Genomic DNA, 21161 nt, shown 5'->3' with positions numbered 1-21161 from the left:
GTTTGGTTGGGGAAGACTCTCAGCTATCCTATCTCTAACCACTCCTTTTGATTTAAATATATCCCTATGCTGATTCTTGTCTCCAATCTAGTGTTACCTCAACCTTTGAACACTCTGTGTCATCCCAAACTAGTTTTGCTTCTGACCTATTTCAGTTCACTATTTCACAATTCAGCTGTATCTAATCTGTAGTTAAGCCCATCCACTGAGTTTGTTATTTTTCAGTTCTAAAAATTCTATTTCTTCCTTTTCAAACCCACTACTGTCACGTTTTAGAGTTCCCTGAAGACAATTTGGAGCTTGTCTTTTCTTTCTTTAAGCACACAGCCACCAGCTGTTGTATAGTCTTTGCCTGAGAATTTTGGGTTCTGTGGGTCCTTTTAATCAACGGCTTCAGGGATCTGGAAATGCCCTTCAACTATTAATGCCTCTCTTTCCATTTTCTTTAATCTTTCTGTGATTCCTGACGATCTGAGGCTGCACCTCTTGGATGGGTCTTCCATCTGCTATCTTTTCTCTCCATTCCCAACTGTTTGTTTCCTGATGTTCTAGGTGAATCCACAAATTTCTCTTTCAGCCCTTCAACTGATGTTTTTTGAAAATTCTGGTAATCATTTTTAATTTTTCTTATTTAGTGATTACACTTTTTTTTGCCATGGCATTTTATTCTTTTAAACTCTCCTTGGGAGGTCCCGGATGGCCTAGTGGGTTAGGATTCCGGGCTTTCACTGCCAAGGTCCTGGGTTCAATCCCTGGTTGGGGAGCTGAGATCTCGCAAGCCGCCTGGCACCGCCAAAAAGCTCTCCTCAATTCCCTGTGTAATCTCAGTTTCCTTTGAAGTGAGTTTCTCTGCTCACCTAAGTCCCCTCCGTTGCAATTTCCCCCCTACACCCAATGCTCCTTGCTGTTGGTCACATCTAGCCGCCTGTTCTTACTTTAGGATGAAGACTGGGTATTTGGTGTGCGCTGTAGCAGGGGACTGTTCTGTCCTGAGCAGACACATTGCTGACTGATGACCAGGACTCCATCTGTGTAGGTGAGTTATGTGAATAGTTGGCTTCACTTTAGGATACAGGACCCCCCAAAAACCAGGATAAGGAAGGCTTGCCTTTTGCAGATACCACTAGTCACTGCAAACCCTTAGCTCTCCCCAAAAGAGTTTGCTAAATTTCTTTAGTGACGTAGGTTGACACCCCGTTTCTCTCCCATCACCCAAGCCGGGTAAGCTCGAGCTTTCTAGGCGATAGTAAAAGCAAAGAGCAATCGAAGCTTCAAGTTGTAACCACCAGTCTAAGTCTAAGCCAGCTGGACAGTTCACTAGGAAAATAAGCTTCTGCCGTTTCCTGCATCACAGTTCCTTCCAGGCATGGTTGCCAATAAGCAGAACAAGCAAGACAGAATGGATAAGCCACTCTGGGTTTATTATCTGCACTGCCTTCAACAGGATAGGAGAACAACACATATGCACCATACCTAGAAGCTCACTGAGCAGAGGTTCAACCCAACCTTTTTCTACATCAATAAAAATCTTTTCTTCATGACCTCACCTTTGCCTGAGGTACAACCCTTTCCTAACTCAGACTCACCCCCATTGTAGGAGCTAGTTCAACAGCCGCTCTGCTGCTGGTTAATAATTCCTCTTTTGTATGTGGCGTTATCTCTATTATGACAGCAGCATGGGAAGGGCTCCCCCTCACTGAGGCAACCAGAGGGCAAGTGCACTGAAGCCCCAGAGGCCCTTCTGTCACCTTTAGCCTAACTCCAAGGTGTCCTTGGCTCCAAGATGTCCTTGGCCCCTGTGTGGAGTAGCCCAGACCGAAACACCCTGGGTTTCCTTCTCCTTATTTTGCCTATTTTTCTACCAGGTCTTGGTACCTACCGCCTATACACACTTCCCTGAATTCATATATTCCGTCTCTGATGAATCCATGCCCCTCTTCCCACGTTACAGATTTCCTCTCCAAGCAAACACTGCCCCTTCCAAGAGCGCCAACACGCTCAACACTCCCCCACCTCCACCCTCCTCATTCCTCTATTCCTTACCCCACCTGTCAACTCGGAGTCCAAAGCCTCTCAGCAAAAAGCCGGCACCAAGTCTTTCCCTCCTGGAGCGTAAGAACCTGACAATCGGCTTTTCTGACTGTGGTGTAAGTGCTTGACATTAAGCTTTTGATCTGAGGCTTCCATTTCAAAGACATGCTTCTCGAATAAACATACTGCCGGTCACACAACTAGACAAACAGCCAGGCCGTCTTACCCATAAGGTTCCCCTTTTAGAAAGCTCTGGGTGCCCTAGGTACTGACCGCTTCAGTGGCCCCCTTCCTGCACCCAAATTCCTGCTTTCGCCGGTAAAGAGTGAACCCGTGAAACCCTAGGCACTTCACCCTTGACCCCAAAAAGGGCAGAATCTCAGGTCTGTGCTGTCTCTCTCTCTACCCTCGACCTTGTTGTGTGGCCCCAGGTGTACCGTGAACCCTCCAGGACCTGTGAGGAATGAAACTTGTTTCTTCAGCGTTTCCTGATGGTGCTGCTGGGGTGCATCTTACAATCAGAACAAGAACGGTAAGGGCCGGGCCCAGCCAAAACAACACTTGGGTGGGGCTGGGGTGGGAGGGGGTAGCTCGCCACAAGTAGGATGGCCCAGGTGAGTGCTTCAGGCATTTCTATCAGACAGCATCACTACTGACAGGCTGAGACTAGCAGGAAACACCTCCCAGTCCAGTGCCTTCCGAGCCACTACACTCCTGACCCAGTTTCCACTTAAAAGAGATTTGGTGACCTGTTTGTTTCTTCCATGACCACATCTCCCATTGCCTTCACTCCCACTGCCAATTAGTGGCTTCCTTCAGAAATTTTTTATACCTTTTATACTCACCTCTAGGGGGCTATTACGATATGTGGTTATGACGCATCCATAAAAAAAAAAAAATGAGCCACAGGAGTGGGTATTTGAGGAAAATAAAATCATAAAGATGAATATGACTTCAAAAAAATTTCCTTCCTCTACGGGAACAGAAAAGTAAAGTACAGACCTGGCCCAGACAGCATGCAATAGTATAGTCAAAACACTGGGTTCCTGTACTTCTTATGTTCCGCATTTACTGATACACCAAGCTAAGCACTTTGTATGCACTAACTCATTTATTCCCCCCACATCAACCACCTTGAGCTGAAAGCCCCACCATTTAAAAAATTATTTCTTCTCTATTACAAAAGTCATATGCATTCATAACAGAACACTTGGAAAGCAGAGAAAACACGAGAAAATTTACATTACATTACTCATTATGACAGTTAAGTTTATGTGCCAACTTGGCTAGTCTATGGTGCCCAGCTGTTTGGTCAAATACTCGTTAGATGTTTCTGTGAAGGTATTTTGTATACGTGACTAACATCTCAGTCAGTTGACTTTAAGGGAGATTATCCTTGATAACGTGGGCAGGCCTCATCCCATTAGTTGAAGACCTTATGAGCAAAAACTGAGGTTTCCCAAAGAAGAAAGAATTCTGCCTCGACACTATAACATAGTCTCAGGTTCCAGCCTGAGTCCCCAGCCAGCTGGGCTGCCCTATGGAGCCTGGATTTGCCAGCCTTCACAACTGCATGAGCCGCTACTTAAAATAAATCTCTCTCGTTGTCTCCAAATATATATATACATATCCTATACATATCCTATTGGCTGTTTCTTTGGAGAACACTGACTGCTGATACATCTATAATTTCACCTGCCAAAGATAATTTCTATTACTATTTTTCCATTCTTCCAATCCTTTCTCTATGTACGTATGGAATATAAGTAATTTTATACACATATATGTAATTATACAGACACAGACAGACATACACACACAAGAGTGATGAACTCGTCCCAGTCATCTTCGTTAACACAAGAAGTCCCGCATCCTGGGAAACCGCTCAGTCCCAGGCAAACTGGGATGGTTGGTCAGCTTAATACACACACACACACACACACACACACACACACACACACACACCTTTTTTCTTTTTTTTTTTTTTTTTGCGTTACGCGGGCCTCTCACTATTGTGGCCTCTCCCGTTGCAAAGCACAGGCTCCGTACACGCAGGCTCCGGATGCGCAGGCTCAGCGGCCATGGCTCACGGGCCCAGCCACTCCGCAGCATGTGGGATCTTCCCGGACCGGGGCTCGAACCTGTGTCCCCTGCATCGGCAGGCGGACTCTCAACCACTGCGCCTCCAGGGAAGCCCCCCTTTTTTCTTTTTAAATAAAATTGCAATCATTCTGTACATACTGTTTTGTAACCTAATCTCTTCACTTACAAATATATTGTGGCTATTTTCCAATGTCAAAAATATTCTTCTGTGACATCATGTTTAATGGCTGCACTGTATTTCCTTTTATGGTTCTATCCTTTCATTTCACCTCTGAAAACAAGAGCGGCTGGAACAGTAGAGGAAAAAATCATACACATACACAGAAACTGTAGACCACAGCCCTCAAGGACGGCCTTGTTCTACTTTAATAAAATATTTACCATTCTTAGTCTGGGACTCCTGTGCTGGTGTAGCGAAATGACTCAAAAAAAGAGGGAGCACCCTCTCTCTACCTGCTTATAACAACATGCATGGTGACACATTAATGCTTGAAAAGACACTGAGTCCTTACCTTTTTAATTCATTTACAATTGAAGTGTGCACTTCTATTGCAACTTTGCTGTCCAACTGTAGTTTTAGTTCCTGGCATTCCGTCCGCAAAATTTCCAATTGCTCCTTACTTTTAGTTAGCTCCTTTTCTTGGCTCTGTGTTTTAGTCTCCAGAAGCATTAGCTGTTTAGTCAGTTTAGAAACTGAAACACAAAATAGATGGATAAAGACTTGGTACAGAAGAGCTAATAAAGCATGATTACTGATTACTAATACTAGTGAGAGCTTATAAAAGATGGTCTTTGGGCTTCCCGGGTGGCGCAGTGGTTGAGGGTCCGCCTGCCGATGCAGGGGACACGGGTTCGTGCCCAGGTCCGGGAGGATCCCACATGCCACGGAGCGGCTGGGCCCGTGAGCCATGGCCGCTGAGCCTGCGCGTCCGGAGCCTGTGCTCCGCAACGGGAGAGGCCACAACAGTGAGAGGCCCGCGTACCGCAAAAAAAAAAAAAAAAAAAAGATGATCTTAAAAAAATGTGCTGGCGATTTAGAAATTAATACCAAAGCCTTTGTACTCAGCAATTACTGTCCCTATATTAAGTAGTCACTCAATATACACTTTCTTACTGGGGATCGATACACTGATATTATTGTTAAACATATAATATTTAACAAGACATGATTCCAGTCTTCAAGGAACTGACTTTCTAAAGACTGAAGCCTTAAGTCACACACAGATGTACAAGCGTGCATCATGATGTCGTCCCTAAAACTGCAAGATTTTCAAGATTTTAAGGACATCAAGTATGGCCCAACTAAGGGCAGAATTTGTTTTTCTTCCCTTTCTTCATTAACTTTTTATGTTTAGTGTCCTACATCTAAAGTAAATCATAGATATTTTCATCCTAAGTGACACGGAAGTATTGTCATATTAAGACACTTCCTGGGCATCTGCTGAAACTAGCACTCAGAAGTATTACAGCATAGAACTATAAATCCTTCTGTTCTGTGAAAACATTTAGTTGATCGAAATGAATAGCTGTTTCTGGGAAATGGGAAAATAACATGGGCAGCTGACTGAATCACACAGGCCAAAATAATCATCCTACCTGTTTAGATCTGCTGTGTTTGAGAGTCAGCTCAGTAAATACGAAATTAATTTCCCTGTCGTCTCTGATCTTTGAGGCTTTGTCTCCCCTCCACCCCAAGCAATGCCAGGACAAAGGCAGCTACTCCTGTGCCGGCTCAGTCCATGGGGAGGAAACTCCTGCTGGATCGAGAGCTGCTCTCACCGCGGATCCGGTCTGGCCGGCAGACACAAGCCAAGCGCCAGCCCCGCAGCTTCAGCTACAGCAGGGGCTGGTAGCAGACTCTTGCGTGGTGTGGAAAGGGGAGCCGCTGAATAACAGGTGCAGGAGGGGAAACAGAAAGGACTCATGCTGGCTCACAGAAGACAGCTTGTATCTTGGCCTCCTGTCCTACATTGTTCTTCACCAGAAAAGAAAAATCAGTAAAGTCAAAGAAAAAAAAAAATACCACTCTCTTTTGTGCTCATAAGTTTTGGGTTTAATCGAAGTGGAACAAATGACTCAGTCTGGCCACTACAAAGTCCACTGTCATACGCTGTGAGGCTCCTGGGATGGGGCGGCAGGGCGGGACACGTGGGGAGAGGAGGCGCTCACAGAAAGGATCTGACGGAGATTTAAGCTACGGCAGCGCCTGCAGCGCTGAAGGAAGGGCGAGAGCACAGAGAAACTGTTTAGAGAGTCAATGGTTCCTACTCATTTACTCATTCAACGAATTTTGGGGAACGTGTCCTCGTGTTGTTTCAAATATTCATCTCACACGATTTTTCCCAGTTACGTGGCACACTGTTTTCCCCAAAACTCAGTTCTGCTCACTCTAAAGCTGTCATCCACAACTGATTTACAAAAGAGAGTAACTCGACACCGTAGAGTCTAAGAGAAAGCAGTCAGCGCGTCACGGGTGATGGCTGGATATGCTATAACATAAACAGCTGCCCGTCAGTAAAGAACATGTTCTAAAAAACATGACTTCCAGTGTCTTCAAGTGGCGTTGGGGGTGGCACCAGTGTAAAATGACACAATGGCGACGTCACAGCATCACCACCACTCGCGGGAAGGACCGCTCACCTTCCTGGAGACGCTCCTGGTGCGTGTCCTTGGCTTTTGTTTGCTGAATCTCCAACTGCTCTATCAACAACTTGTTTTCCTCTAAAACCAGTTCTGCTTGAGTCTGAAGCTGACGCCTACAATTGATTTACAAAATTAAATACTGACATTCAGGTGCAGAATGATTACAGAGGCACTCCTGAGTCTAAAAGAAAGCATCAAATGTGTTGTAGGTAATGACATGTTTTAATGCTAAACATGTTATTAACATAGTGAGTCTTGCCATTTCCATTAAATTGAGGGAAAGGACAGAAAGGAAGTGTGAATTACGAACTGCTTTAGTAACTTGTTAAAATGTAAAATTTCAAACATATACAAAAGTAGAAAGAAGAGAATAGAAACTCCCATGTACAAAACGCCCCGCTTGAACCCCCCCAGGTTGAATTTCACCTGCGCAAACCGTACCCTGACAGTTGGTGCAAAGTAAATCCCAGCTCAGCTCAACCTCATGATCGCAAAATCCAGTGAGAATGAGCTAAAGGGATCTTAGAAATCATCTAGTTAATTGTTTACCGCCCGAGGTACATGGTAAACCAGTAAATTATCTCAATTTTCCACTTTAGACTCAAAAAAGTGAGGTGCAGGAAGGAGGGAGAAAAGATGAAAGGAGTCCAGCTCTAGTGATTACCTCCCTCAACAGAGGCTGCGCACTAGCTCCTCGGCACCTGGAGGCGTCCCTACCAGCTGCCCGGCCTGTGGGGCGACAAGGCCCCACGCTGTCCCGCAGGGGAGCTCCCCTAGGCAGGCCGTTCCAGCCTCCTCATGCCTGCCTCAAACAGAGCAGCTCCACTCTGGACTTTCTAATCAGACTTCCTCCCTCCCTCCCTTCCTCCTTTTCTTTCTTTTTTAAATGAAAGGGATCTCCCATTCCTAAAAAAAAAAGGTCAAAACCTCAAATTTAGTTTAATTCTCCTTCCCATTTTATAGGTAAAGAAACCGAGGTCCATTAAGCATGAGGTTACCCAGCTGGTCAGAGGCAGTTAGGGAAAGAAATGTAGAGTTTAGCTGCAGCCCAGAAGTTCATCGAGAAATTATCTGAAACTAAGGAGAACCGGGACGCAGTGCACCTCACGCCTGCGCAGGCACAGGGAGCAGCGGCCTAGGCGGGGCAGGCGAGGGCACGACTGGGACGGGCTTCGGGGTGGCAGGAGATCTGCCTACAGGGTGTGAGGCCCCGGTCCTGCCCCAGCTGGAGGACAGTGACTTCAGAGTAGGGGGAGGCCAGCCGCAGGGCCTCAACAGGCCCCGAGCAGAACTGACAGCTTTCTGCAGCCCAACCCTGTGCCACAGGTCACCAGGCTAGAGCAGGATGCATATTTTGAAGTCTTATAAACAGGACTGGGGAAGACAGTGGGCATGTGGATTTCAAAGTGGGGTCTGCCTTTCTTTTCTTTATTTATTTGTTTTTACCGTAACGAGAAGTAAACAGGTTTGACTTACAACTATACACAAGGTTAGAGAAAGAATCTGAGGGTTTGGGAGAGGAAGCCTGGAAGCAGCCCAGCTGACCTGCTTTCTAGGGCACTATTCAAGGAGGGTTTGAGGGGAGACACACAAGGAACCCTGACAGAAGAAAATCAAATTTCAACAGGGGAAGCCACAGTACAACAGGATCCAGTAGCTGCCCAACCAGTCCCAACTGACACATCAGTGGCCATAAAATCTGTAAAGTAAAATCAGTAAGAATGCTGTTGACCCCATTCCAAATTTCTATATATCACATTCGGGACATATTTAATTTTTTTCAGTGATGTTAAGACATTAAAAAAATATTAACTATAACATACCTACCCAAGGCAAAAAAGATATACCTGAATAGCTTTTGCTTTCTTGGTCCTGCTTGGGTATTGCCTTTAGACTCTTGACGACATTTACTTTCTCAAGTGCACTGAATGGGCATCTGTTGCTGCCATGCTAGATGAACAGGACATGGCCCTGCCCTTGAGATGCTCCCAAAGGAGAAGAGGGAGACAGGTGTGAAGACACATAGGTAGGCCCAGCATGGCAGGTACAAGGACAGGGCGTGTGTTTAGGGCCAAGTCAGAAACTGAGACAAAGGAACAATTCGCTCTGCCTTCAGGGAGAGCTACTGACTAGCACCATTTGAGCAGGGCCCTAACGGAGGTACAGGAGGGCAGGAAGGGGTGTTCCGGGGGGAGGGAAGAGCATCAACAATAGGCTGGAAATGAGGCAGCGCTCAGCTGTCTGGGAGTGGAAGGGGCGGGGCAAGCAGGAGCTGGGAGTGCAGGGCCTCATCCTGGACTGTCTGTCCTAAAGCCCTGGGAGCCATCAGAGGGGTCTAAGAAAGGATGCGACTCAACAGGTTCGGGATGGGAAAAGTGTCCTAGAAAAATACAACCCCAGAAGATAAAAATGGAGACAGCAGGGCTTCCCTGGTGGCGCAGTGGTTGAGAGTCCACCTGCCGATGCAGGGGACACGGGTTCGTGCCCTGGTCCGGGAAGATCCCACATGCCGCGGAGTGGCTGGGCCCGTGAGCCATGGCCACTGGGCCTGCACGTCCGGAGCCTGTGCTCCGCAACGGGAGAGGCCGCAGCAGTGAGAGGCCCGTGTAGCGCAAAAAAAAAAAAAAAAAAAAAATGGAGACAGCAAATATATATATATATGTATGTGTGTATATATATATATGTATGTGTGTATATATATACATATATAAACCTATTTAGAAGTGTTAAAGTAGCCTTTAAAATACAAGTTTAGAATAATTTACTAGTTTTCACTACACCTTATTAGTTTCTTAGAAACTCTCCATTAAAATGTTTTAGTTAAAATATATATATATTTGACAATTTAATAAAGTTTATTCCTATTATCTTTTCTTTTTCTTAATTAGCAAAATACCAGAAACACAACACCACTTGCCATTCCTCACTGGTGACAAGGCTATTCTTATTCAGCTCTTGGTGCAGTTCTTCATTTTCTTTCACCACTTCTTGGACTCTCATCTTAAACGTTCTCATTTCCCCCTGAAACAAAATTTGTGTAAACTGTAACACACACATACATTCATCTCTGTATTTCTTAGTTCTAATGCTGTCGCTGTGGCTAAAATCAAATGTTAATGGCGTTTAAGCAAAGTCTCATAGTACCGGCAGCCTTAAACTTGGTACCAGCACCAAATGCCTGCCCTCGAGGGGCTCACGGTCTAGCGAGGAAACACAAGAGACACATACCATGCAGAGAACAAGGGACAAAAGCACCTCAAGTTAGTTCGATTCCTAACTTGATAACATTGTTCTATAACTGCCAAATATTTGAAAAGATAAAAAGGGGAATAAAAAAGGCAGAGATGGGCTTCCCTGCCTTCTCACTGGGCTTCCCAGTAAGAGGCCCACATAGCGCAAAAAAAAAAAAAAAAGAAAAAAATAAGGCAGAGATGCCTATAAATGCCATAGTTTTTTCTTTGTTTAAAGACTTTGGAGGATAAATTGGAGCTTTTTAGATAAAAATAAGAATTTTTCATCCTAATTGAAGCCCATTTCAGTAGGGAAGGGCTTAGTACAGGGGTTGGAGTCTCATAATTTTGCCCCATTACAATCACGAGAAAGCCTCCCTTACTTAAAGCCATCAGTCAGTCCAGCTTCATCACTCATTGGCCCCCACACGAGGACTGTTGCTTGGTCTGTTTTCGACTGCTAACAGTCTGTGTTTGTGGCACTCACGCTGGGTGGTCTCCGTCATGGCTTTTCTCAGCTAGCCCTTGGCCAGCTTCAGTATTGTGTGTTGTCTTCTGGTGAGAATCTTAGGTGCTAATATTTATTCTGGGACGCTTCTAAATATTCTTCTCCCAGCTAGCAGACATTTATACTTATAAAAAGCAACAATGCCAAGCAACTTCTCTCTCACCTTTCTGCCCAAACGCACTCCCTAATTGCTAGCAGTGCACTGGCCCTCTTAGAGAACATGGGTGGGGCAAACTACAGCCCACAGGCCAGGGGCCTCTTTTGTTGACAGCATAATGGAACATAGCCACGCCCATTCATCACACCTGCTCTGCAGCCGCTTTCATGCTACAGTAGCAGAGCTGAGTAGCTGCAAAGAGAGACTCCATGGCCCCCAAAGCCTAAAATTGATACTAAGTAAATGTTTACAGAAAATGTTTCCGGAACCCTATTTTAGAAGGAGCACTAAATAAGTATTTTTATTATTTGGATTGATACTTAACCAATTATACAAGATTAATTCACCCTCTTAAAAATTAAGTGTCCAGGCGGCCGTCGCCGAGGCCCGGAGGGAGGAAGCCGCGTTCCCGCCCGGCGCACAGCCAGTCTCACCCTCGGTCCCACCGCATGAGGAGCCAGCCAAGCGGAGCTCTGTACGGAGACCCGAGCCGCGGTCGCCCCTCTGCAGGTGCCTGTGAGGAGGCGCCTGGGCCGCAGCCGAGTCCCGAGCCCGCCGGCCGGGCACTCGCTCTCCACGCTCCGAGGGGCGGCCCGGCTGGAGGAGGCTGTTGCGGGCCAGGCCTCAGGATGAACCGCAGACACCCGCACGGAGCGGGCAGCGGCTGCCTGGACCCCACCGTGGTGGAGAAGAGCAAGTTTGGAGCTGAATTTCGTCGGTTTTCACTGGAAAGATCAAAACCTGGAAAGTTTAAGGAGTTTTATGGATCACTGCAACATGTTCATAAGATACCCAATGTTGACATTTTAGTAAGCTATGCAGACATCCACGGAGATGTACTGCCTATAAATAACGATGCTAATTATCACAAAGCTGTTTCAGCGGCCAACCCACTGCTTAGGATTTTTATACAAAAAAAGGAAGAAGCAGACTACAGTGCCTTTGGTACAGGCACACTAATAAAGAAGGAGAATGTCTTAACCAAATTGTTTCGTCCTGACAAACAGAGAAAAAAGCCACACATAGTCATGTCCCAGGACTTCAGACCTGTGTCTTCTATTATAGACGTGGATATTCTCCCAGAAACACATCATAGGGTCCATCTTTACAAATATGGCACTGAGGAACACCTAGGATTCTACATCCAGGACGGCTCCAGTGTCAGGGTGACACCCCATGGCTTAGAGACGGTCCCAGGGATCTTTATATCCAGACTTGTGCCAGGAGGTCTGGCTCAAAGCACAGGACTATTAGCCGTTAATGATGAAGTTTTAGAAGTTAATGGCACAGAAGTTTCCGGGAAGAGTCTAGAGCAAGTAGCTGACATGATGATTGCAAACAGCCGCGACCTCACCATCACAGTGAGACCAGCAAACCAGAGGAATAATATCATTAGGAAGAGTCGGACTTCCGGCAGCTCTGGCTAGTCTACTGACAACAGCCTTCCTGGCTATCCACAGCAGATCGAATCGAGCTTTGAGCCAGAGGATGAAGACAGCGATGAAGATGACATTATTATTGAAGACAATGGTGTGCCACAGCAGAACCCTAAGGCTCTTCGTAACACCGAGTGCCTGGAATCATTAACACAAATAGAACTCAGTTTTGAATCTGGACAGAACGGTTTTATTCCTTCTAATGAAGTGAGCTTAGCACCCTTAGCGAGTGGCACAAATACAGAATTTGAAACGCGCGCTCCAGATCAAAAACTCTTAGAAGATGGATCATAACACTATGAAACCATCGCGTCTGAATGTTTTCTGAGTGAGGATGCCACGGAGACTTGTAAATTTGGCTAGTTTAAAGCATATGTACCTCTGAACCAGTGACCTGGGACAGGCATGAAAAAAATATATTGCAAGCTTGAAATGTTATTAAAATAGTAGTTTGATAATTAATATAAACTTCAGTGGGTGAGAGGTGAATTTAAGTCTAAAACAAAGGGGCCTTTGCTAATGAAATGATGTGCTTTTGCTATTTTGTCTATAGAGAACTGGATGTTAGAGCACATTCCCAGAACTACACATAAGGACTCGATCATTTCCGTTTGAAGTGGTTGCATATTTAACCTGCTGTGCAGAGCCTGGTTGATTTTTCCTTTAACTGTATATCTTTTAATTCTAACATGAAGAAGTCTGAGTCTCTCTTTCGGTACTTTGGGACCTTGGCTCCTATATTCCCCATGTTGTATTTTGATTTTTTAATATTGTTCCTCTGTTGCTAATTGTAGCGAGTAGTTTTTTCAAATTTTTTTTCCCTAATTTCTAAGAAATCAAATCAATTGACTGTTTTTTACGGGTTGCTTCCTAAGTTATAAAGCATTGAAGCTATGTTCCTGAATTAAGAAACTCTAACAGTTGTTCAGGTCCGTGTTTGCCCATCTTGTAGCTTTCATATTTACAAACTCATTCCATTTGGGCATCACTTATGTTGTGAAAGCCAGTTCCATCGACTCTGGTGATATGGGAGACTCTCTCCTGTAATCTCTTCTTTCTTGTTTTTGTTTTTGTTTTTGCGGTACGGGGGCCTCTCACTGTTGTGGCCTCTCCTGTTGCGGAGCACGGGCTCCAGACGCGCAGGCTCGGCGGCCATGGCTCACGGGCCCAGCCGCTCCGCGGCATGTGGGATCTTCCCAGACCGGGGCGCGGGCCCGTGTCCCCTGCATCGGCAGGCGGACTCTCGGCCACTACACCACCAGGGAAGCCTCCGTAACCTCTCCTTGTCCTCATTCCAAATCTCATTAGAAATCATTCCTTTTGTTGTTTGTGTGTATATTTTGTTTGTCTGCCTTTTTACTCTTTTAATGTATTTGAGTAGTGTGAATTATTTTCGTTAAAAAAAAAAAATGCACCCAAACTAAGAGATTTTTACACACAGGACAACCTTGTGCACTTTTTATATGAAAATTTTGGGTTTTCCTTAATGGGATTTCTAGGAACACTGCCTACACTTTATGAAAAGTATGTCGTATTTGCCTTTGACAGGTAGAGTGTATCTCGATTAATTTTATGAGGCTATTTATTACTTTCCGATGCATCCACTTAGCAAGGTAAGAGTAAGGCTGCTAACTTTCGTTCCTTGCCTGGTTTCATTGTATGGAGGTGCACAGGCACTACAGTAGCTTGTATATAGAGACTAAGAATAGTATGAACTACATGAGTTCCCTGTGACTTATGGATATTTCTCTCAGAGTTATTTATTGATTAATTTTATGCTAGGGCTAGAATGGATACCTTATAACAACTGTGTGCTATTAAAACAAACAATGAAAAAAAAAAAAACAAACAATGAAGAATCAAATGACTCCGTTTTGAAGGATATTTTCTCTATATGGTAAAAGTATATGAAGTAAAGTTGATTAAATGAAGCTCTCTTGACTCAGAATACTTCAATGTATTTTGCCCACATTTTACCACGAAACATGTTATCACTAAACTGTTAACGGCACAACATTATGTAATACAGTGTACTTTCTGTTGAATTCATCGAAGTTCTTCCAGTTATATAACCACTATTTTTTAATGGCGTTCCAGGTTTAACATTCTGTTGAGTTCTATAAATTTGACTCTTGAATGACAAAATGTTAATAAGTAGAAGGTTACATTTCATTTATAATTATAAGGGGTGCAGGGCTTCAACATTTTAAGTAAAAATATTTTCACATACTAGCTCTCTCTCTTTTTTTTTTTTTAACAAAGTTTTAACATCAGAACTTTTCTCTTAGGGGAAGAAATACTTCAGGGCTTGACTTTTTGTACAATTTTTAACTGTAAAATACAGACTGTCTTGTATGTATTCATGAAAATGGAAATCAAAGCTGCTACTGCTTTTTTTTTTTTTTTTTTTTTTCTTTGTGGTGCGCGGGCCTCTCACTGTTGTGGCCTCTCCCGTTGCGGAGCACAGGCTCCGGACGCGCAGGCTCAGCGGCCATGGCTCACGGGCCCAGCCGCTCCGCGGCATGTGGGATCTTCCCGGACCGGGGCATGAGCCCGTGTCCCCTGCATCGGCAGGTGGACTCTCAGCCACTGCGCCACCAGGGAAGCCCTGCTAGTGATTTTTAATTATCCCACTAAGGGTATATGTCAACGGTCTTTTCAACTGGATCTCTCGTTTAAATTACTGGTGAAAGAATTGATTACTAGACGTATTGTAAAACCAACAGATCTTGGTTATACAATAAAATGTCGATTCATTGCTAGTCTGAATTATTTCAAGTGTACCTTATTAACAAAAATATCAGTGGACTCAACATAAAGTTTTATAGTACTAAATGTCAAGCTAACTGTGAATTTTGTTCTGTATCTTAAGTAAGTTTATGATAATGTCCTCATGAGCTATCAACAAAATATATGTACTTTTGTGAACTATGGATTTTCTAATTAAATTTTACATGCAACATGATTTTTACATGAATGCTACTTTGTTTAACTATCAAATGTCAGTATTTTACTACAATTTTATTATAAAATGTACATTATCACTAAATGAGCTTTGATTTTAAAAATTAAATTAGCTTTAGCTGTATATTACTTTTTACAAATAAAGATAGACTTGTATAAAGGCTAAAAAAAAAAAATAAGTGTCCAACAGAAAGCCTAGGAGAAAAGGTTCACAACGGCATTACATGGGCCATGTACATGGGACAGCAGAACAAGAACAGGCTGGGTGACTCTTAACAGACCCTTCCAATCAGGGATCCTAGAAATACCAACTCTTTTCTCTCTGGATCCCTCCAATTCCAGGGATCCCTTTGGTCACTTAAATAAGGAACATAGAGGTTCGCAGCACGGAAAGGCATGGGACGTATCTATAACACCTGCACAGCCTTGGTTTCCTGTATCATTAGAATGAACTCTGCTCCAGGAGCCATTCCCATGAAAAAGAGTGAACATGGCAGAAACAAACAAAAACCTCACTTCCCCACCACTACCAACAGCTCAGTAATTAGACTTCCTGGGGGTCAGCTCTTCATAGAATTAAGAAGCATCTAAGCCTGCCTGAAACATCCCCATTCTTCTACCTTCCTTGTCTGCCCAAATGTCCCTTTGGGGCTGCCTGTATGGGAAGCCACGGCTTCCAATGCTGCACCCCGTCCCTCCAATACTTCTCCCATCAATCCCAACCCACCGCCCTGCTCCGCCCGTCCCTCTCTCCTGCCTTCCCTCTTCCTTCTCCCCGTCCCCACACTGCTACACTCCCTCTTTCCTCCTTTCCTTCTTTTAACAAACACCTGAGTACCTGCTAGATGTTGGCTATACCTATCTTCAAAATGTTGCTTCCAAGTTTGAATCGGTCGTCTTTTTTACAAACCTTGTTCTTCTGAGACTTTCGCCCACCTACCTGAAGGCTGGCATTGAGCTCGTCCTTCTCTTTCATTCTGTCTTCATAGGCCAGCAACAAGGGGGACAGGTACTTTGTATCCACCTGAACATAATGGAATAAAGAAGGTTAATATCTTTCTCACATCTAAACACAATCAGCACGTCTTTAAAAAGGAAAGAAAATATACTTCATTTGGAATAGTTTGTAACAGCCATTCAATTATAGCCCAGAAAATATGGGCCTGAAATTAAATAACTTTCACTTACCAGCCAGGGCGGTACAGGGCCCTTTGATGGGAGGCCTTCAATATTTAAACTCTAAAAACAAAACACACGGTGAAGACAAATTAAATTACACTTCCTCTGAAATTTCAAGTCTTAGCTATTCTTAACCTAGACTGGGCATCAGCTATCTAGGAATCTTGTGTGTGTGTGTGTGTGTGTGTGTGTGTGTGTAAATTGATATATTTGTGTATATATTTATATATATATATAAAATTATCTGAAGTGTTTGAGAGTAATTTATACACATAATGCTCCTTTTCCTCTAAATACTTCAATGTATATGTCCTAAAAGCAAAAGCATTCATCTATTTGACCACAGTACCAGCGTAAAAATCAGGAGATCAAGACTGATGCAACACTGCATTCTAATCTATAGACCACACTGAAATGCCGCCTATTTTCCCACTGATGTCCTTTTCTGGTCAAGAATCCAATCCAGGATTCCATGTTGCATTTAGCTGTCAAAACCTTTCAGCATTTTAAAATGTGGAACATATCTAATATTTTTTTATTGGATGCCAATAAAACTTTTTCAGCATTATGTTGTTGTCTAGATTTTGTTGTCTTCTTTTTTTGTTGTTGTTGTTGTCTTCTTTTAAAGTGTTTTGTTTTCTTTTTCTTTTGTAGGCTCTTAAGTTACGCACAAAAAACGATGCTTTTGAGGCTCATCTTTTTCAGAACCCAAAGGTCTCCGGGTGCTAATTATTTTTAGCTCACAGCTCCCTGAACTTGTATCCTGCCTGGCCCCACAGAGTTTCATCCTATACATGTGTAGATTAGTGTTCAACAAAGGACTGCGAGGCACCCCATGTGGATTTATGTAGCTCTTGCCGTGGCTCCCTCCTCTCTGGTGTTCCTGCCCCACAAATCCTAGTCTCCTCTGCTTCCCCAAATCTAATCTGTCTCTTCAGTTCAGACTGCCATACTCTGCTTGCGTTGCTCCACCCGGCACTGTTATCCGAGAGTGCCTCCAAGCAGAAAGCAATGTGATCATAGGGCTCATCTGTTTATCCTCCTCCTCCCCGTGAGGACACTGCTGCCTGCTGTCTGATGTCTGTAGAGAGCTGTATTATTTATTCTGCCTGGTCTTCTAGCTGCTTACAGTAAGAGGCCAAAGCTGGTAGCAGTAATTCCATCAGGGCCAGAAGCAATGGCCCTGATGGCATAATTCCTTATCCAACAAAAATTTTCTAACGCGTTTACCATCTCATGATTCATTCAGCAAACACTGAAAGCTCACTAAGCCATTGTGGACGTTACAGCACATTTCACTGTTTACAAGGACTGTATGGTTCCACACAGAGATGGGTCTTCTCACATTGCACAGGGCAGAACGTGCCTTGAGAGGGGAACAAACAGAAGCCTGCAGTGGTTGGAGAGAGAGATCACCTCTGGCTGGAGGCATCAGGGGAGACTGTCATGGAGATCGGTGGCCGCAAAGGGTAGAATGGTGTGCACATTTTGGGGGTGGTGGGTGAGGGCAGCAGCCAGTCGCTGGGCCTGCCTGCCCACAACCTTCTGAAAGAGAACTGGCTTGTTCACAGCCCTGCAGAAGGCCCTGGCCTAGGAAGCCTGTTTTGGATGATAGGACCCCAGGAACTTTAATATTTTTGTTAAAAAAAAAACAAAAAAAAAAACAGTTAACATTATGTTAAGTGAAAGAAGTCAGCCACAAAAGACCACCTGTTGTATGATTCCAGTTATACAAAACATTCAGAATAGGCAAATCCACAGAAAGTAGTGGTTGCCAGGGCCAATGTGGGTGGTGGGACAGAAGGGGGCGTGACCGCTAACAGGTGTGAGTTTTCTTGTTGTGATGAAAATGTTCTAAAATTGATTGTGGGGCTTCCCTGGTGGCGCAGTGGTTGAGAGTCCGCCTGCCGATGCAGGGGACACGGGTTCGTGCCCCGGTCCGGGAGGATCCCACATGCCGCGGAGCGGCTGGGCCCGTGAGCCACACCTACTGAGCCTGCGCGTCTGGAGCCTGTGCTCCGCAGCAAGAAAGGCCGCGATAGTGAGAGGCCTGCGCACCGTGATGAAGAGTGGCCCCCCGCTTGCCACGACTAAAGAAAGCCCTCGCACAGAAACGAAGACCCAACCCAGCAAAAATAAATTAATTAATAAACTCCTACCCCCAACATCTAAAAAAAAAAAAAAAAAAAAAAAAAATAAAATTGATTGTGGTGGCTGCTGCACAGTTCTGTGAAGACACTAAAAATCACTGAATTGTATACTTTAAATGGGTGAATTAGACGGTATGTGAATTACATCTCAAAGCTGATATTTAAAAAATTTAAACCTAAGTCCTACTTCAGAAAGAAAGAAAGCAGCCCATAAAGCTGCCCTGAACTCCCAGGAGCCACGTGACAACACGGTGCACACCAGGCTTCCCCCGCCACCCCGATCCCAGTAGGAGCCAGTGAGCTGGGCGTCCTGACACCCCCACCGCGCCTCCAGCCCCACACAACCCTCACACACACGAGCCTCCAGGGCACAGACCTGAGCTGCTGGGTCCTCTTGCTGTTCCTCACAATTTTTGAGGTTTGCTCAGAACCTCAAAAATAGCGTAGTGGTTTGCTCAGTGAGAGTCTGTCGAATTGAATTCTGCAATCCTGCTTCTAAAGTAAAACCTAGTCTGTCTTCTCTCTTTATATACACATAGATTGTGAAAGGATCTCCACCTCCAAGTTAATTACACACCCATCACCCCACATATTTACCATTTTGTGGGGAGAGAACACAAGTTCTACTCTCTCAGCAAGTTTCAACTATACAGTACAGTATTATCAACTATAGTCACCATGTTATATATTGGATCCTCAGATCTCATTCATCTTATACCTGAAAGTTTGTACCCTTTTACTTGCCTCTCCCTATTTTTCCCACCGCCCTGCCCCCCAGCCCATGGCAGTCACCATTCAACTGTGTTTCTATGAGTTTGACTTCTTTTTTTAAGATTCCACGTATAAGTGACACCAAGCAGTATAGTCCTTTATCTGGCTTATTTCACTTAGAATAATACCCTACACGTTCACCCATGTTGCAAGTGACAGAACTGCCTTGTTCTTTAAGGCTGAATAATATTCCACTGTATGTCATATGGTTTATATATATATGTATATATATATGTATACGTGTCTGTGTGTGTATGTATATATATATACATATATATATATATATATATATAAAACATGTGACATATACCACATTTTCTTTATCCATTCATCCTTGGCTATCATAAATAATGCTGCAATGAACGTGAGAGTATAGCTATCTCTTCAAGATAGTGATTTCATTTCCTTTATATATACACCCAGAAGTGGGATTGCTGAACGGTATGGTAGTTCCGTTTTTAATTACTTGAGGAACCTCCATACTGTTTTTTATAGTGGCTGCACCAACTTACATTCTCACCAATAGTGTACAAGGGTTCCCTTTTCTCCACACCCTCACCAGAATTTCTATCTTTTTCAAAAAAGGCACGCTAGCAGGCATGAGGTGATATCTCACTGTGGTCATAAGTTGCATTTTCCTGATGAATAGTGACATTGAGCACCTTTTCATATACCTGTTGCCCATCTGTATGTCTTCTTTGGAAAAATGTCTATTCAGATCCTTTGCCCATTTTCAAATTGGGCTATTTGTTTTTGTGCGATTGAGTTGTATGAGTTCCTTGTATAGTTTGGATATTAACCCTTTACTGGACATGTGGTTTGCCAATATTTTCTCCCATTCCATAGGTTGCCTTTTCATTTTGTTTATAGTTCCCTTTGCAAAAGCTTTTTTAGTTTGATGTAGTCCATTTGTTTATCTTTGCTTTTGTTGTCTTTGCTTCTGGTATCAAATCCAAAAAATCAGGGCTTCCCTGGTGGCACAGTGGTTAAGAATCCGCCTGCCAATGCAGGGGACACGGGTTCGAGCCCTGGTCTGGGAAGATCCCAGATGCCGCGGAGCAACTAAGCCCGTGCACCACGACTACTGAGCCTGCGCTTCTAGAGCCCGCGAGCCACAACTACTGAAGCCTTTGTGCCACGACTACTGAAGCCCGTGCGCCTAGAGCCCGTGCTCCGCAACAAGAGAAGCCACCCCAGTGAGAAGCCCGTGCACTGCAGCAAAGAGTAGCTCCCGCTCACCACAACTAGAGAAAGTCCGCACGCAGCAACGAAGACCCAAAGCAGACAAACATAAATAGATAAACAAATAAATTTTTTAAAAAATCCAAGAAATCAATGCCAAGACCAAGGAGCTTTATAATTCAGGTCTTACATTCAAGTCCTTAATTCATTTTGAGTTGATTTTTGTGTATGGTGTACAACAGGGGTCCAGTTTCATTCTTTTGCAAGTGGATATTCAGCTTTCCCAGCATCATTTACTAAAGAGGCTATCCTTTCCCCATAGTATATTCTTGGCTCCTTTGTTGACCGTATACACATGGGTTTATATCTGGGCTCTCAATTCTGTTCCATTGATCTATGTGTCTGTTTTCATGCCAACAGTACACTGTTTTGATTACTATTTCTTTGTAATATAGCTTGAAATCAGGAGGTGTGATATCTCCAGCTTTTTCTTTCTTGAGTCTACTTTAAATATTTGAGGTCTTTTGTGGTTCCATATAAATTTTAGGATTGTTTTATCTGTTTCTGTGAAAAATGCCACTGGAATTTTGATAGCAATCATACTGACTCTGCAGGTCACTTTGGGTAGTACGGCGTTGTAACGATATTCTTCCAATCTACGAGCACAGGATATCTTTCCACTTATTTGCATCATCTTTGACTTCTTTCATCAATGTTTTACAGCTTTTGGTGTACAGATGTTTCACCTCCTTATCGCTTCTTGGTCTTTTTGCTAAGATCAAGTGTACATGTTTCACCTCCTTAGTA

The 21161-nt window shown here is 44.0% G+C and overlaps 2 protein-coding genes across 5 annotated transcripts in view; one reads left to right on the top strand and one right to left on the bottom strand.

Moving 5' to 3' along the window:
- The window catches only part of CEP89 (centrosomal protein 89), an 81001-nt gene that overhangs the window by 24507 nt on the left and 35333 nt on the right, over nucleotides 1-21161 (bottom strand). For all 4 annotated transcript variants that reach the window (XM_032613756.1, XM_032613757.1, XM_032613758.1 and 1 more), the window contains exons 10-14: nucleotides 16261-16311; nucleotides 16013-16096; nucleotides 9695-9798; nucleotides 6775-6890; nucleotides 4647-4827 (exon numbers count right to left, since the gene is read on the bottom strand). In XM_032613756.1, coding sequence (XP_032469647.1) covers nucleotides 4647-4827; nucleotides 6775-6890; nucleotides 9695-9798; nucleotides 16013-16096; nucleotides 16261-16311 — 536 coding nt within the window. The remainder of the gene's footprint in view (nucleotides 1-4646; nucleotides 4828-6774; nucleotides 6891-9694; nucleotides 9799-16012; nucleotides 16097-16260; nucleotides 16312-21161) is intronic.
- LOC116744257 (partitioning defective 6 homolog beta-like) lies at nucleotides 10462-13196 on the top strand. The gene is given in 1 exon segment (XM_032613760.1): nucleotides 10462-13196. A coding segment is annotated over 1 exon segment (1281 nt). The 5' UTR covers nucleotides 10462-11121; the 3' UTR covers nucleotides 12403-13196.

The sequence above is a fragment of the Phocoena sinus genome, chromosome 19 (genome assembly GCF_008692025.1).
Source record: "Phocoena sinus isolate mPhoSin1 chromosome 19, mPhoSin1.pri, whole genome shotgun sequence".
Lineage (NCBI taxonomy): Eukaryota > Metazoa > Chordata > Mammalia > Artiodactyla > Phocoenidae > Phocoena > Phocoena sinus.
The sequence above is the reverse complement of the archived record's forward strand: the minus strand, read 5'-3'. Positions and strand labels throughout refer to the sequence as shown.